General features: G+C 37.6%; 1 protein-coding gene across 1 annotated transcript; it reads right to left on the bottom strand.

The window, feature by feature from the left end:
- Positions 1 to 4,920: 4,920 nt before the first annotated feature.
- Positions 4,921 to 5,715, bottom strand: LOC139755747 (uncharacterized). The gene has a single exon (XM_071674377.1). The coding sequence runs from the start codon at positions 5,713 to 5,715 to the stop codon at positions 4,921 to 4,923; it is 795 nt and encodes a 264-aa protein (XP_071530478.1).
- Positions 5,716 to 17,144: the final 11,429 nt, after the last annotated feature.

Here is a 17,144-nt window from a genome sequence, read left to right on the forward strand (position 1 = left end):
CCATCCAAATCGTTTTCACAAGATATTCCATAATTTCGCTTTACCCACGACAAACGCATCATTGGGAGGGCCAAGCTACCCAAATGGGTTATTTTAATGTTGAGCTTGTGGATAGGTATTAGGTTAAAACAATGTCAGTTAGTGTAAAGTGGGCAGTAGAGGTAGTCTATGGGAAGAATGTTATGCCTGCCACACCACACATGTGGCACGGATCAGCTGATCGTCCCGCTGGCTTTGTTTATATTGGTATTTGTCATCAACTCTCCATAGCTATTACTTATATTATTGGCAATAGTATACATACGTTTAGAATTACCACTTATGGTAATTAACTCCTATAAACCTCATATAAAGTATTAGTATTCTTAAGTATAACCTAATTCTTCCTTTCAACCAAACTAGGTTTTGTATATATATGTTGGAAAGGATCAGAGTATTGCGCGTGATCAAGATATTCCTATGAGTCCACGGGGAAATTGAAACACGATAAGTTCCCAAGTGCACTTTCGTGTTATAATCACATCCTCAGTGGAGACACAAGAAAAATATAAGTCAGTTGATATACATCGAAGAGACGAAGCTAGGATGCCATTTAGGAAACATGTGATTGTCCAAAACATACAACGAGGGTTCATAAACTTTATCATTTTACAAATTTGATCAACAATAAAGTTATTTAATTTGTATAGACCATCACTGATATTAGGATTATAATTCTTTGTGTATTTAATAATAGAAGATTTAATGATATTTCTCTTGGTAATAGAGTTAGAGTTAATAACTGAGATGGCATTACTCCAGTCAGTATAATGATCATAGTTTTTAACGTGATTAAACAAGGCATTTGATTCTTGTCCTGTTCTTATACTATATTTATTTTGCTTAAGTCTAACAGAAAGATCTTTACCAGTCAGCCCAACATAGAATTTATCACAATTTCCACATGGCACTTTATAGATACATCCAAGAGAATTTTCTGGTGTATTCCTGATTAAGATATTCTTTATAGTATTATTGTTGCTAAAGGCATCATTTACATTGAAGTATTTAAGCACCATGGGAAGTAAAGTGAAATTATTATTAAAAGGGAGAACTAAAAGATTCTTGGTGTCAATGGAAGTTTGGGCTCAGCTCTTCTAAAATGATTTCTTTGCTAACTTAAGGGATTTATCAATGAAAAATGTAGGGTACTTTAACTTAGATCCAATAGAATATATCTTTTCGAACTCATCATCAACACAACCTGGACTGCAAATATGTAATGCCCTAAGGAACATAGATTGAAATGATAATTTAACTCTGTCATGTTGAGGTGAGTAATATTGGATATATGAGCATAATTGGTGTGTTTTCTTTATATGCTAAACTTCAACTTATTTCCTTGCCTTTTGGATCATGCAATCGAAAATTGGTAACATAGCATTATTTTCATTTTCTACAGTACATTTGATGGAAGGTACTAAATTGTTAAGTAAGAGGAGAAATATTTGTAAAATTTCATTTGTTGGCCAAACACAAAGAACATCATCTACGTAACTAAACCAAATTGCATTAGAAAGCAAGATAACCTTTATTGATTTTGTTTCAAAAAAATCCATATAAAGATCACTTATTACAGGTGAAAGAGGTTTACCCAGTGCCATACGAAATTTTTGAGCATAATAATCTGCACTGAATTGAAATACACAGTCTTTTATACACAATTATATCAGTTGAATGAAAGGAGACTTTACAGGGAAATTGAAACACGATAAGTTCCCAAGCGCACTTTCATGTAATAATCACATCAGTAGAGAAACAAGAGAGAAATATGTCAGTTGATATACATCGAAGAGACGAAGCTAGGATGCCATTTAGTAAACATGTGATTGTCCAAAACATATAACGAGGTCATAAACTTATCATTTTACAAATTTGATCAACAATAAAGTTATCTAATTTGTATAGGCCATCACTGATATTAAGATTATAATTCTTTGTGTATTTGATAATAGAAGATTTAATGATATTTCTCTCGGTAATAGAGTTAGAGTTAATAACTGAGATGGCATTACTCCACTCAATACAATGATCATAGTTTTTAATGTGATTAAACAAGGCATTTGATTCTTGTCCGGTTCTTATAATATATTTATGTTGCTTCAGTGTAACAGAAAGATCTTTACCAGTCTGCCCAACATAGAATTTATCACAATTTCCATATTGCATTTTATAGATGCATCCAAGAGAATTTTTTGGTGATTTCTTGATTAAGATATTCTTTATAGTATTATTGCTGCTAAATTTAGGCAACATTTACATTAAAGGATTTAGGCAACATGGGAAGTAAAGTGAAATTATTATTAAAAGAGAGAACTAAAAGATTCTTGGTGTCAATGGGAAGTTTGGGCTTAACTCTATAAAATGATTTCTTTCTCACTTAAGGATTTATCAATGAAAGATCAAGGGTACTTTAACTTAGATCCAATAGAATATATCTTCTCAAACTCATCATGAACAAACTCTGGACTGTAAATATGTAATGCCATAAGGAATATAGATTGAAATGATAATTTAAGTGTGATGTTAAGATGAGTAATAATGGATATATGAGCATACATTGGTGGGTTTTCTGTATATGCTAAACTTAAACTTGTTTCCTTGCCTTTTGGATCATGCAGTCGAAAATTGGTAACATAGCATTATATTTATTTTCTACAGAAATTTGATGGAAGGTACTAAATTGTTAAGTAAGGGGAGAAATATTTGTAAATTTTCATTTGTTGTCCGTACACAAAGAACATCTACATAACTAAAGCAAATTGCATTAGAAGGCAAGATAACATTTAATACTTTTGTTTCAAAAAAAGTCCATATAAAGATTACTTATTACATGTGAAAGAGGGTTACCCATTGCCATACCAAATTTTGAGCATAATAATCTCCATTGAATTGAAATACACAGTCTTTTATACACAATTTTATCAGTTCAATGAAAGGAGACTTTGAAACAGGTAAATGAATATCATCCAAGACATCAAATAAATGTTCTAAAAGGTCATCAACTGGACCTTCAGTGAAAAGTGAGGAAACATCAAAGCTAACTAGTTTGAAATCAAAATTAACATTGATATTGTTTAGCTTGTTGAGTAAATGTACATTGTACCTGATATTAGAATTTAATACCTTACCCACTAAACGGTTTAATAACGACAATAACCATTTTGACAATTTATATGTGATGGAGCCTACTGAACTCACTATAGGTCTTGCTGTAAAATTCTGTTTATGTGTTTTGATAAGTCCATACATATATGGCAATGAAGGGGACAAAGATGACAAACTTTTGATAAGAGAACTATTACCTTTCAAGAACAACTTCATTTCTTTATTGAATTGAGAATTAACTGCTTCTAAGGGATTTTTGATAAGTTTAGAATATGTTGTGTCATCATTTAAAATTTAGATCATTCATTTTACATAGATGGTTACTTTTGTCTAAAATCACAACAGTGTTATCCTTATCGGCTTTAGTAATATGTATATCCTTGTCTTTTTTGAAGGTGTTAATAGATCTTATAAATCTTTTAGGGCAATTAGGTTCCACTGGTTTTGACAAACTGGCATACACTAAACCCTTACATATATTAATTTCATCATTACTTAGATTACTGTATTTCTCTAAATTACCAAAAGACTTTGTGACATGAACACAGCAGGCTTCCCTGATAGAGCACACAAAACTTAAACCATAGCCTAATGCACACAAGGAATCCTTATCTCGTTGTTTATTAGACAGGTTTATCACAAAAGAAGGGTTTGTGTTCTTGGTGCCATCGCTGTTTTTAATAAGATGGTCCAACTTACAATTTAGTGACATTTATAGCCTATTGCGTTCATTCCTTAATCTATCATAGGAATAGTCCAACATCCGGTTCTTCCAGTATGTCGGTATTGCCATTTGAAAGGCACGTTACCAAGAGAAATATCATTTAATCTTCTATTATTAAATGCACAAAGAATTATAATCGTAATATTAGTGATGGTCTATACAAATTATATAAAACTTTATTGTTGATAAAATTTGTAAAATGATAAGGTTATGAACGCTCGTTTTATGTTGGACAATCACATGTTTACCAAATGGCATCCTAGCTTGGTCTGTTCGATGTATATCAACTGACATATTTCTCACTTGTGTCTCCCCTGATAATGTGATTATTACACAAAAGTGCACTTGGGAACTTATCGTGTTTCATTTTCCCGTGGACTTATATATATATATATATATATATATATATATATATATATATATATATATATATATATATATATATATATATATATATATAAAAGGATGACAATTTTGAGCTTGATCAAGATATTTCTATGAGTCCACTGGGAAATGACTCATAGGAATATATATACATGTGTATGTGGGTGGGTTGGGCCATTTTTTCGTCTGTTTCCTTGCGCTACCTCGCTAATGCGGGAGACAGCGACAAAGTATAATGAATAAATAAATTATAAAAAATATTATTCTTTCCAGAGTTTTCTGCGGCATAGGCTGCACTACAGGAAAATACAAAATTCAGGCACATTTCATGAAAGCACTGGCTGTATAGCGTATATATACACATTAAAGGAATTTGATCAGGCTATACATTACTCAATTAGCTTATGTTGGGGGATGGATCCTATCATATAATTCATTAAATGATAAAAATGTGTGTTTGACTGTTGTTAGCCTCTGAGGATTAGGTTTGCTGAGCTCAGAGTTACCAGACCCTGCCACGTGGAGGCCACAGTCTTAGGGTCCATAACCCGAATGAATGTCAGGTTATATTGTAGGCGTCATTTCTTGAAGGTTGGCTTATGGAAAAATGAATTGGATCCGTACGTATATAAGGGCAGCATACAAAGGTTCATCGTTTTAGTAAGTCAACGACAAAAAGTCTTTTTAAGTCCTTTCAAAATGGTTGATAAGGCTGGCAAGGAGTGCCGCTCCCGGGGGTTGACATTTAAGCCATGATGCATCCATTTGGACAACTGGCTGTTGAGCATAGGCCACTTCACGAGGCGGGAGACCAAGCGGGCCATACTGTACACATCAGACTGTGGGGAACATGGGCAGCCGGCCAACACTTCTGGGGCTGTATGCTCGCTTAAAGTGCCCTTGGGAAAACCTCGTCCATGGCCTATTGGTGTAGCAAGACCGAAGTCAATTAGTGTAACGTGTAGGCCGGCCTGGCTGGAGCAGACAGTGACATTATCAGATTTGACATCGAGATGTGTCCAGCCCTTCTGGTGGATGCTGATTAGGGTGTCAGTCAGTTGAAGGAATATGTCCAGTACCTGGCTATCTGAGCAGCAGTTTCTAGCCACATATTTGTCAACTGGCTCTCCACCGTACTGAGTAATTATGGACAGGGTTTCTGGACACACCATTACCAATTGCTGTACACCAGGACAATCTTGCAAGACGGAGAGCCCTCTTATTTCACTGAGCATGGCCTGCACATTGCCGGGCACATCTGTGGTATTCTTCAGCACCCACTTGCTGCAGGTCATGTGAGCTAAATAGCATTTGCCGTAGACTCCCTGTGCAAGAACAGTACAGTTCTTATTGTCGAACAAGAATTCCATGGCGGATTGGCCCAAGAAGCTCACATTTGAAATGTCACAGCACCTCTGGAGGAGTTGGAGAGTTCGTGAGCAGATGCGTGAGGAGATCATCTTGGGAGATGTTTACCCTTCGATGTCTCGAGAGCAACTGATGATTGACGGGTCGGTCACCCTATATATATACCCCGAAACCAGATCAGACAATTTCAAATTTTCAAAAGCCAATTCAAAACCAAAAACAAGATTGTTATATTTTTTTCTGATTATATATATATATATATATATATATATATATATATATATATATATATATATATATATATATATATATATATCCGTGCTTACCTTTATTTATTATTATATATAGTAATTACGTTCAATATAGTGTTTCAAACAATTCCTACAATCTTGCATTTCTAAATAAAAACTGCATTTCCCATTTTTAATAAGTATTTAGTAGAAGTCTTCTGTGGAAAAGTAAAGAATTGTACCTAATTTTCCAAAGTTGCTGCCATTTCCAAAATATTCCAAAAGGTAAAGAGTTAATGGTTACAATAGATTTGAGAAGTCTTTATACACATTTGTACACTGATGAAAATTAAGGAAATTTCCCGTGAGTCAGTGTGTAAAGCTAAGATTGTAAGTGGGTCGTGCTTGTATATTGGCGTGCTACTATTTCCAGTTAGTTTCCTGCAGCTAATGTGCAGGCGGTCACCTCTACTAGTAGGTAGTTACTAGCATAACAGTTGATAAGGCCATTAGAGGATTTCATGAGCTCCACCTTAGCGGTAATATGGCATAGTTATACTGTTGAAATAGGTCCTTGTCAGTGCCAGCTGGGCGTGTCCGCCTTTGTCCAGAGAGACACTCCATCCAAATCGTTTTCACAAGATATTCCATAATTTCGCTTTACCCACGACAAACGCATCATTGGGAGGGCCAAGCTACCCAAATGGGTTATTTTAATGTTGAGCTTGTGGATAGGTATTAGGTTAAAACAATGTCAGTTAGTGTAAAGTGGGCAGTAGAGGTAGTCTATGGGAAGAATGTTATGCCTGCCACACCACACATGTGGCACGGATCAGCTGATCGTCCCGCTGGCTTTGTTTATATTGGTATTTGTCATCAACTCTCCATAGCTATTACTTATATTATTGGCAATAGTATACATACGTTTAGAATTACCACTTATGGTAATTAACTCCTATAAACCTCATATAAAGTATTAGTATTCTTAAGTATAACCTAATTCTTCCTTTCAACCAAACTAGGCTTTGTATATATATATATGTTGGAAAGGATCACAGTTTTGCGCGTGATCAAGATATTCCTATGAGTCCACGGGGAAATTGAAACACGATAAGTTGCCAAGTGCACTTTCGTGTAATAATCACATCATCAGTGGAGACACAAGAGAGAAATATAAGTCAGTTGATATACATCGAAGAGACGAAGCTAGGATGCCATTTAGGTAAACATGTGATTGTCCAAAACATACAACGAGGGTTCATAAACTTATCATTTACAAATTTTATCAACAATAAAGTTATCTAATTTGTATAGACCATCACTAATATTATGATTATAATTCTTTGTGTATTTAATAATAGAAGATTCAATGATATTTCTCTTGGTAATAGAGTTAGAGTTAATAACTGAGATGGCATTACTCCAGTCAGTATAATGATCATAGTTTTTAACGTGATTAAACAAGGCATTTGATTCTTGTCCCGTTCTTTTACTATATTTATGTTGCTTAAGTCTAACAGAAAGATCTTTACCAGTCTGCCCAACATAGAATTTATCACAACTTCCACATGGCAATTTATAGATGCATCCAAGAGAATTTTCTGGTGAATTCCTGATTAATATATTCTTTATAGTATTATTGTTGCTAAAGGCATCATTTACATTAAGGGATTTAAGCACCATGGGAAGTAAAGTGCAATTATTATTAAAAGGGAGAACTAAAAGATTCTTGGTGTCAATGGGAGGTTTGGGCTCAGCTCTTCTAAAATGATTTCTTTGCTAACTTAAGGGATTTATCAATGAAAGATCAAGGGTACTTTAACTTAGATCCAATAGAATATATCTTCTCAAACTCATCATCATCAAACTCTGGACTGCAAATATGTAATGCCCTAAGGAATATAGATTGAAATGATAATTTAATTCTGTCATGTTGAGATGAGTTATAATGGATATATGAGCATACATTGGTGGGTTTTCTGTATATGCTAAACTTAAACTTATTTCCTTGCCTTTTGGATCATGCAATCGAAAATTGGTAACATAGCATTATTTTCATTTTCTACAGTAAATTTGATGGAAGGTACTAAATTGTTAAGTAAGGGGAGAAATATTTGTAAATTTTCATTTGTTGGCCAAACACAAAGAATATCATCTACATAACTAAACCAAATTGCATTAGAAGGCAAGATAACCTTTATTAATTTTGTTTCAAAAAATTCCATATAAAGATTACTTATTACAGGTGAAAGAGGGTTACCCATTGCCATACCAAATTTTTGAGCATAATAATCTCCTTTGAATTGAAATACACAGTCTTTTATACACAATTTTATCAGTTCAATGAAAGGAGACTTTGAAACAGGTAAATGAATATCATCCAAGACATCAAATAAATATTCTAAAAGGTCATCAACTGGACCTTCAGTGAAAAGTGAGGAAACATCAAAGCTAACTAGTTTGAAATCAAAATTAACATTGATATTGTTTAGCTTGTTGAGTAAATGTACATTGTTCCTGATATTAGAATTTAATACCTTACCCACTAAACGGTTTAATAACGACAATAACCATTTTGACAATTTATATGTGATGGAGCCTACTGAACTCACTATAGGTCTTGCTGTAAAATTCTGTTTATGTGTTTTGATAAGTCCATACATATATGGCAATGAAGGGGACAAAGATGACAAACTTTTGATAAGAGATCTATTACCTTTCAACAACAACTTTATATCTTTATTGAACTGAGAATTAACTGCTTCAAAGGGATTTTTGATAAGTTTAGAATATATTGTGTCATCATTTAAAATTTGTATCATTCATTTTATAAAGATGGTTACTTTTGTCTAAAATCACAACAGTGTTATCCTTATCGGCTTTAGTAATATGTATATCCTTGTCTTTTTTGAAGGTGTTAATAGATCTTATAAATCTTTTAGGGCAATTAGGTTCCACTGGTTTTGACAAACTGGCATACACTAAACCCTTACATATATTAATTTCATCATTACTTAGATTACTGTATTTCTCTAAATTACCAAAAGACTTTGTGACATGAACACAGCAGGCTTCCCTGATAGAGCACACAAAACTTAAACCATAGCCTAATGCACACAAGGAATCCTTATCTAGTTGTTTATTAGACAGGTTTATCACAAAAGAAGGGTTTGTGTTCTTGGTCCCATCGCTGTTTTTAATAAGATGGTCCAACTTACAATTTAGTGACATTTATAGCCTATTGCGTTCATTCCTTAATCTATCATAGGAATAGTCCAACATCCGGTTCTTCCAGTATGTCGGTATTGCCATTTGAAAGGCACGTTACCAAGAGAAATATCATTTAATCTTCTATTATTAAATGCACAAAGAATTATAATCCTAATATTAGTGATGGTCTATACAAATTATATGAAACTTTATTGTTGATAAAATTTGTAAAATGCTAATGTTATGAACGCTCGTTTTATGTTGGACAATCACATGTTTACCAAATGGCATCCTAGCTTCGTCTCTTCGATGTATATCAACTGACATATTTCTCTCTTGTGTCTCCCCTGATAATGTGATTATTACACAAAAGTGCACTTGGGAACTTATCGTGTTTCATTTTCCCGTGGACTCATAGGAATATATATATATATATATATATATATATATATATATATATATATATATATATATATATATATATATATATATATATATATCAGCTGGTGGCTGATTCATGTGAGAAACTGCAGAAGCTGGTGACTGAGTTTGGTAAAGTGTGTGAAAGAAGAAAGTTAAGAGTAAATGTGAATAAGAGCAAGGTTATTAGGTACAGTAGGGTTGAGGGTCAAGTCAATTGGGAGGTGAGTTTGAATGGAGAAAAACTGGAGGAAGTGAAGTGTTTTAGATATCTGGGAGTGCATCTGGCAGCGGATGGAAACATGGAAGCGGAAGTGGATCATAGGGTGGGGGAGGGGGCGAAAATTCTGGGAGCCTTGAAGAATGTGTGGAAGTCGAGAACATTATCTCGGAAAGCGAAAATGGGTATGTATGAAGGAATAGTGGTTCCAACAATGTTGTATGGTTGCGAGGCGTGAACTATGGATAGAGTTGTGCGCAGGAGGATGGATGTGCTGGAAATGAGATGTTTGAGGACAATGTGTGGTGTGAGGTGGTTTGATCGAGTAAGTAACGTAAGGGTAAAAGAGATGTGTGGAAATAAAAAGAACGTGGTTGAGAGAACAGAAGAAGGTGTTTTGAAATGGTTTGGTCACATGGAGAGAATGAGTGAGGAAAGATTGGCCAAGAGGATATATGTGTCGGAGGTGGAGGGAACGAGGAGAAGAGGGAGACCAAATTGGAGGTGGAAAGATGGAGTGAAAAAGATTTTGTGTGATCGGGGCCTGAACATGCAGGAGGGTGAAAGGAGGGCAAGGAATAGAGTGAATTGGAGCGATGTGGTATACCGGGGTTGACGTGCTGTCAGTGGACTGAATCAAGGCATGTGAAGCGTCTGGGGTAAACCATGGAAAGCTGTGTAGGTATGTATATTTGCGTGTGTGGACGTATGTATATACATGTGTATGGGGGTGGGTTGGGCCATTTCTTTCGTCTGTTTCCTTGCGCTACCTCGCAAACGCGGGAGACAGCGACAAAGCAAAATATATATATATATATATATATATATATATATATATATATATATATATATATATTTTTCTTTTTTCTTTTAAACTATTCGCCATTTCCCGCATTAGCGAGGTAGCGTCAGGAACAGAGGACTGGGCTTTTTTTGGAATATCCTCACCTGGCCCCCTCTGTTCCTTCTTTTGGAAAATTTAAAAAAAAAGAGAGGGGAGGATTTCCAGCCCCCCGCTCCCTCCCCTTCTAGTCGCCTTCTACGACACGCAGGGAATACGTGGGAAGTATTCTTAATATATATATATATATATATATATATATATATATATATATATATATATATATATATATATATATATATATATATGAATCAGCCACCAGCGCTGTATCATCAGCGAACAACAACTGACTCACTTCCCAAGCTCTCTCATCCCCAACAGACTTCATCCTTGCCCCTCTTTCCAAAACTCTTGCATTCACATCCCTAACAACCCCATCCATAAACAAATTAAACAACCATGGAGACATCACACACCCCTGCCGCAAACCTACATTCACTGAGAACCAATCACTTTCCTCTCTTCCTACACGTACACATGCCTTACATCCTCGATAAAAAACTTTTCACTGCTTCTAACAACTTGCCTCCCACACCATATATTCTTAATACCTTCCACAGAGCATCTCTATCAACTCTATCATATGCCTTCTCCAGATCCATAAATGCTACATACAAATCCATTTGCTTTTCTAAGTATTTCTCATATACATTCTTCAAAGCAAACACCTGATCCACACATCCTCTACCACTTCTGAAACCACACTGCTCTTCCCCAATCTGTTGCTCTGTACATGCCTTCACCCTCTCAATCAATACCCTCCCATACAATTTGCCAGGAATACTCAACAAACTTATACCTCTGTAATTTGAGCACTCACTCTTATCCCCTTTGCCTTTGTACAATGGCACTATGCACGCATTCCGCCAATCCTCAGGCACCTCACCATGAGTCATACATATATTAAATAACCTTACCAACCAGTCAACAATACAGTCACCCCCTTTTTTAATAAATTCCACTGCAATACCATCCAAACCTGCTGCCTTGCCGGCTTTCATCTTCCGCAAAGCTTTTACTACCTCTTCTCTGTTTACTAAATTATTTTCCCTAACCCTCGCACTTTGCACACCACCTCGACCAAAACACCCTATATCTGCCACTCTATCATCAAACACATTCAACAAACCTTCAAAATACTCACTCCATCTCCTTCTCACATCACCACTACTTGTTATCACCTCCCCATTTGCGCCCTTCACTGAAGTTCCCATTTGCTCCCTTGTCTTACGCACTTTATTTACCTCCTTCCAGAACATCTTTTTATTCTCCCTAAAATTTAATGATTCTCACCCCAACTCTCATTTGCCCTTTTTTTCACCTCTTGCACCTTTCTCTTGACCTCCTGTCTCTTTCTTTTATACGTCTCCCACTCAATTTCATTTTTTCCCTGCAAAAATCGTCCAAATGCCTCTCTCTTATCTTTCACTAATACTCTTACTTCTTCATCCACCACTCACTACCCTTTCTAATCAACCCAACACCCACTCTTCTCATGCCACAAGCATCTTTTGCGCACTCCATCACTGATTCCCTAAATACATCCCATTCCTTCCCCACTCCCCTTACTTCCATCGTTCTCACTTTTTTCCATTCTGTACTCAGTCTCTCCTGGTACTTCATCACACAAGTCTCCTTCCCAAGCTCACTTACTCTCACCACCCACTTCACCCCAACATTCACTCTTCTTTTCTGGAAACCCATACAAATCTTCACCTTAGCCTCCACAAGATAATGATCAGACATCCCTCCAGTTGCACCTCTCAGCACATTAACATCCAAAAGTCTCTCTTTCGCGCGCCTGTCAATTAACACGTAATCCAATAACGCTCTCTGGCCATCTCTCCTACTTACATAGGTATACTTATGTATATCTCGCTTTTTAAACCAGGTATTCCCAATCATCAGTCCTTTTTCAGCACATAAATCTACAAGCTCTTCACCATTTCCATTTACAACACTGAACACACCATGTATACCAATTATTCCCTCAACTGCCACATTACTCACCTTTGCATTCAAATCACCCAACACTATAACCCGGTCTCGTGCATCAAAACCACTAACACACTCATTCAGCTGCTCCCAAAACACTTGCCTCTCATGATCTTTCTTCTCATGCCCAGGTGCATATGCACCAATAATCACCCATCTCTCTCCATCAACTTTCAGTTTTACCCATATTAATCGAGAATTTACTTTCTTACATTCTATCACATACTTCCACAACTCCTGTTTCAGGAGTACTGCTACTCCTTCCCTTGCTCTTGTCCTCTCACTAACCCCTGACTTTACTCCCAAGACATTTCCAAACCACTCTTCACCTTTACCCTTAAGCTTCGTTTTATTCAGAGCCAAAACATCCAGGTTCCTTTCCTCAAACATACTACCTAACTCTCCTTTTTTCACATCTTGGTTACATCCACACACATTTAGGCACCCCAATCTGAGCCTTCGAGGAGGATGAGCACTCCCCGCGTGACTCCTTCTTCTGTTTCCCATTTTAGAAAGTTAAAAAAATACAAGGAGGGGAGGATTTCCGGCCCCCCGCTCCCGTCCCCTCTAGTCGCTTTCTACGACACGCGAGGAATGCGTGGGAAGTATTCTTTCACCCCTATCCCCAGGGATAATATACATATATATATATATATATATATATATATATATATATATATATATATATATATATATATATATATATATTTTTTTTTTTTTTTTTTTTTTTTTACTTTGTCGCTGTCTCCCGCGTTTGCGAGGTAGCGCAAGGAAACAGACGAAAGAAATGGCCCAACCCTCCCCATACACATGTACATACACACGTCCACACACGCAAATATACATACCTACACAGCTTTCCATGGTTTACCCCGGACGCTTCACATGCCCTGATTCAATCCACTGACAGCACTTCAACCCCGGTATACCACATCGATCCAATTCACTCTATTCCTTGCCCGCCTTTCACCCTCCTGCATGTTCAGGCCACGATCACTCAAAATCTTTTTCACTCCATCTTCCACCTCCAATTTGGTCTCCCACTTCTAATCGTTCCCTCCACCTCCGACACATATATATTATTATTATTATTATTTTGCTTTGTCGCTGTCTCCCGCGTTTTCTTTCAAACTATTCGCCTTTTCCCGCATTTGCAAGGTAACGTTCAGAACAGAGGACTTGGCCTCTAAGGGAAAATCCTCACGTGGGCCACTTCTCTGTTCCTTCTTTTAGAAAATTTAAAAAAAAAAAGAAAAAAAAAGAGGGGAGGATTTCCAGCCCCCCCGATCCCTCCCCTTTTAGTCGTCTTCTACGACACGCAGGGAATACGTGGGAAGTATATATATTTATTATTACTATTTTGCTTTGTCGCTGTCTCCCGCGTTTGCGAGGCAGCACTCCATCTTTCCACCTCCAGTTTGGTCTCCCACTTCTCTTCGTTCCCTCCACCTCCAACACATATATCCTCTTGGTCAATCTTTCCTCACTCATTCTCTCCTTGTGCCCAAACCATTTCAAAACACCCTCTTCTGCTCTCTTAACCACGCTCTTTTTTTTTTTTCCCACACATCTCTCTTACCCTTACATTACTTACTCGATCAAACCACCGTTAGCGAGGTAGCGCAAGGAAACAGACGAAAGAATGGCCCAACCCACCCACATACACCACCCATGCACAATATACATACCTATACATCTCAATGTACACATATATATACACACACAGACATATACATATATACACATGTACATAATTCATACTGTCTGCCTTTATTTGTTCCCATCGCCACCTCGCCACACATGGATTAACAACCCCCTCCCCCCTCATGTGTGCGAGGTAGCGCTAGAAAGACAACAATTCGTTCACACTCACTCTCTAGCTGTCATGTAATAATGCACCGAAACCACAGCTCCCTTTCCACATCCAGGCCCCACACAACTTTCCATGGTTTACCCCAGACGCTTCACATGCCCTGGTTCAATCCTTTGACAGCACGTCGACCCCGGTATACCACATCGTTCCAATTCACTCTATTCCTTGCACGCCTTTCACCCTCCTGCATGTTCAGGTCACAATCACTCAAAATCTTTTTCACTCCATCTTTCCACCTCCAATTTGGTCTCCCACTTCTCCTCATTCCCTCCACCTCTGACACATATATCCTCTTGGTAAATCTTTCCTCACTCATTCTCTCCATGTGACCAAACCATCTCAAAACACCCTCTTCTGCTCTCTCAACCACACTCTTTTTATTACCACACATCTCTCTTACCCTACTTACCCTATTATTACTTACTCAATCAAACCACCTCACACCACATATTGTCCTCAAACATCTCATTTCCAGCACATCCAGCCTCCTGCGCACAACTCTATCTATAGCCCACGCCTCGCAACCATACAACATTGTTGGAACCACTCTTCCTTCAAACATACCCATTTTTGCTTTCCAAGATAATGTTCTCGACTTCCACACATTCTTCAAGGCTCCCAGGATTTTCGCCCCCTCCCCACCCTATGATTCACTTCCGCTTCCATGGTTCCATCCGCTGCCAGATCCACTCCCAGATATCTAAAACACTTTACTTCCTCCAGTTTTTCTCCATTCAAACTTACCTCCCAATTGACTTGACCCTAAACCCTACTGTACCTAATAACCTTGCTCTTATTCACATTTACTCTTAACTTTCTTCTTTCACACACTTTACCAAACTCAGTCACCAGCTTCTGCAGTTTCTCACATGAATCAGCCACCAGCGCTGTATCATCAGCGAACAACAACTGACTCACTTCCCAAGCTCTCTCATCCACAGCAGAATTCATACTTGCCCCTCTTTCCAAAACTCTTGCATTCACCTCCCTAACAACCCCATCCATAAACAAATTAAACAACCATGGAGACATCACACACCCCTGCCGCAAACCTACATTCACTGAGAACCAATCACTTTCCTCTCTTCCTACACGTACACATGCCTTACATCCTCGATAAAAACTTTTCACTGCTTCTAACAACTTGCCTCCCACACCATATATTCTTAATACCTTCCACAGAGCATCTCTATCAACTCTGTCATATGCCTTCTCCAGATCCATAAATGCTACATTCAAATCCATTTGCTTTTCTAAGTATTTCTCACATACATTCTTCAAAGCAAACACCTGATCCACACATCCTCTACCATTAAATTCATTAAATTTTAGGGAGAATAAAAAGATGTTTTGGAAGGAGGTGAATAAAGTGCGTAAGACAAGGGAAAAAATGGGAACATCAGTGAAGGGGGCAAGTGGGGAGGTGACAACAAGTAGTGGTGATGTGAGAAGGAGATGGAGTGAGTATTTTGAAGGTTTGTTGAATGTGTTTGATGATAGGGTGGCAGTATAGCGTTTTTTGGTCGAGGTGGTGTGCAAAGTGAGAGGGTTAGGGAAAATGATTTGGTAAACAGAGAAGAGGTAGTAAAAGCTTTGCGGAAGATGAAAGCCGGCAAGGCAGCAGGTTTGGATGGTATTGCAGTGGAATTTATTAAAAAATGGGGTGACTGCATTGTTGACTGGTTGGTAAGGTTATTTAATGTATGAATGATTCATGGTGAGGTGCTTGAGGATTGGCGGAATGCTTGCATAGTGCCATTGTACACACGCAAAGGGGACAAAGGTGAGTGCTCAAATTACAGAGGTATAAGTTTGTTGAGTATTCCTGGTAAATTATATGGGAGGGTATTGATTGAGAGGGTGAAGGCATGTACTGAGCATCAGATTGGGGAAGAGCAGTGTGGTTTCAGAAGTGGTAGAGGATGTGTGAATCAGGGGTTTGCTTTGAAGAATGTATGTGAGAAATACTTAGAAAAGCAAATGGATTTGTATGTAGCATTTATGGATCTGGAGAAGGCATATGATAGAGTTGATAGAGATGCTCTGTGGAAGGTATTAAGAATATGTGGCCTGGGAGGCAAGTTGTTAGAAGCAGTGAAAAGTTTTTTTTATCGAGGATGTAAGGCATGTGTATGTGTAGGAAGAGAGGAAAGTGATAGGTTCTCAGTGAATGTAGGTTTGCGGCAGGGGTGTGTGATGTCTCCATGGTTGTTTAATTTGTTTATGGATGGGGTAGTTAGGGAGGTGAATGCAATGGTTTTGGAGAGAGGGGCAAGTACGGAGTCTGTTGTGGATGAGAGAGCTTGGTAAGTGAGTCAGTTGTTGTTCTCTGATGATACAGCACTGGTGGCTGATTCATGTGAGAAACTGCAGAAGCTGGTGACTGAGTTTGGTAAAGTGTGTGAAAGAAGAAAGTTAAGAGTAAATGTGAATAAGAGCAAGGTTATTAGGTACAGTAGGGTTGAGAGTCAAGTCAATTGGGAGGTAAGTTTGAATGGAGAAAAACTGGAGGAAGTGAGGTGGTTCAGATATCTGGGAATGGATTTGGCAGCGGATGGAACCATGGAAGCGGAAGTGAATCATAGGATGGGGGAGGGGGCGAAAATTCTGAGAGCCTTGAAGAATGTGTGGAAGTCGAGAAAATTATCTCGGAAAGCAAAAATGGGTATGTT

Source organism: Panulirus ornatus, chromosome 20, assembly GCF_036320965.1.
Source record: "Panulirus ornatus isolate Po-2019 chromosome 20, ASM3632096v1, whole genome shotgun sequence".
Taxonomy (NCBI): Eukaryota; Metazoa; Arthropoda; class Malacostraca; order Decapoda; family Palinuridae; genus Panulirus; species Panulirus ornatus.

Bases quoted from the DNA above. Each gene is read 5' to 3' on its own strand.
- LOC139755747 (XM_071674377.1), bottom strand. From the start codon at position 5,715: ATGATCTCCTCACGCATCTGCTCACGAACTCTCCAACTCCTCCAGAGG.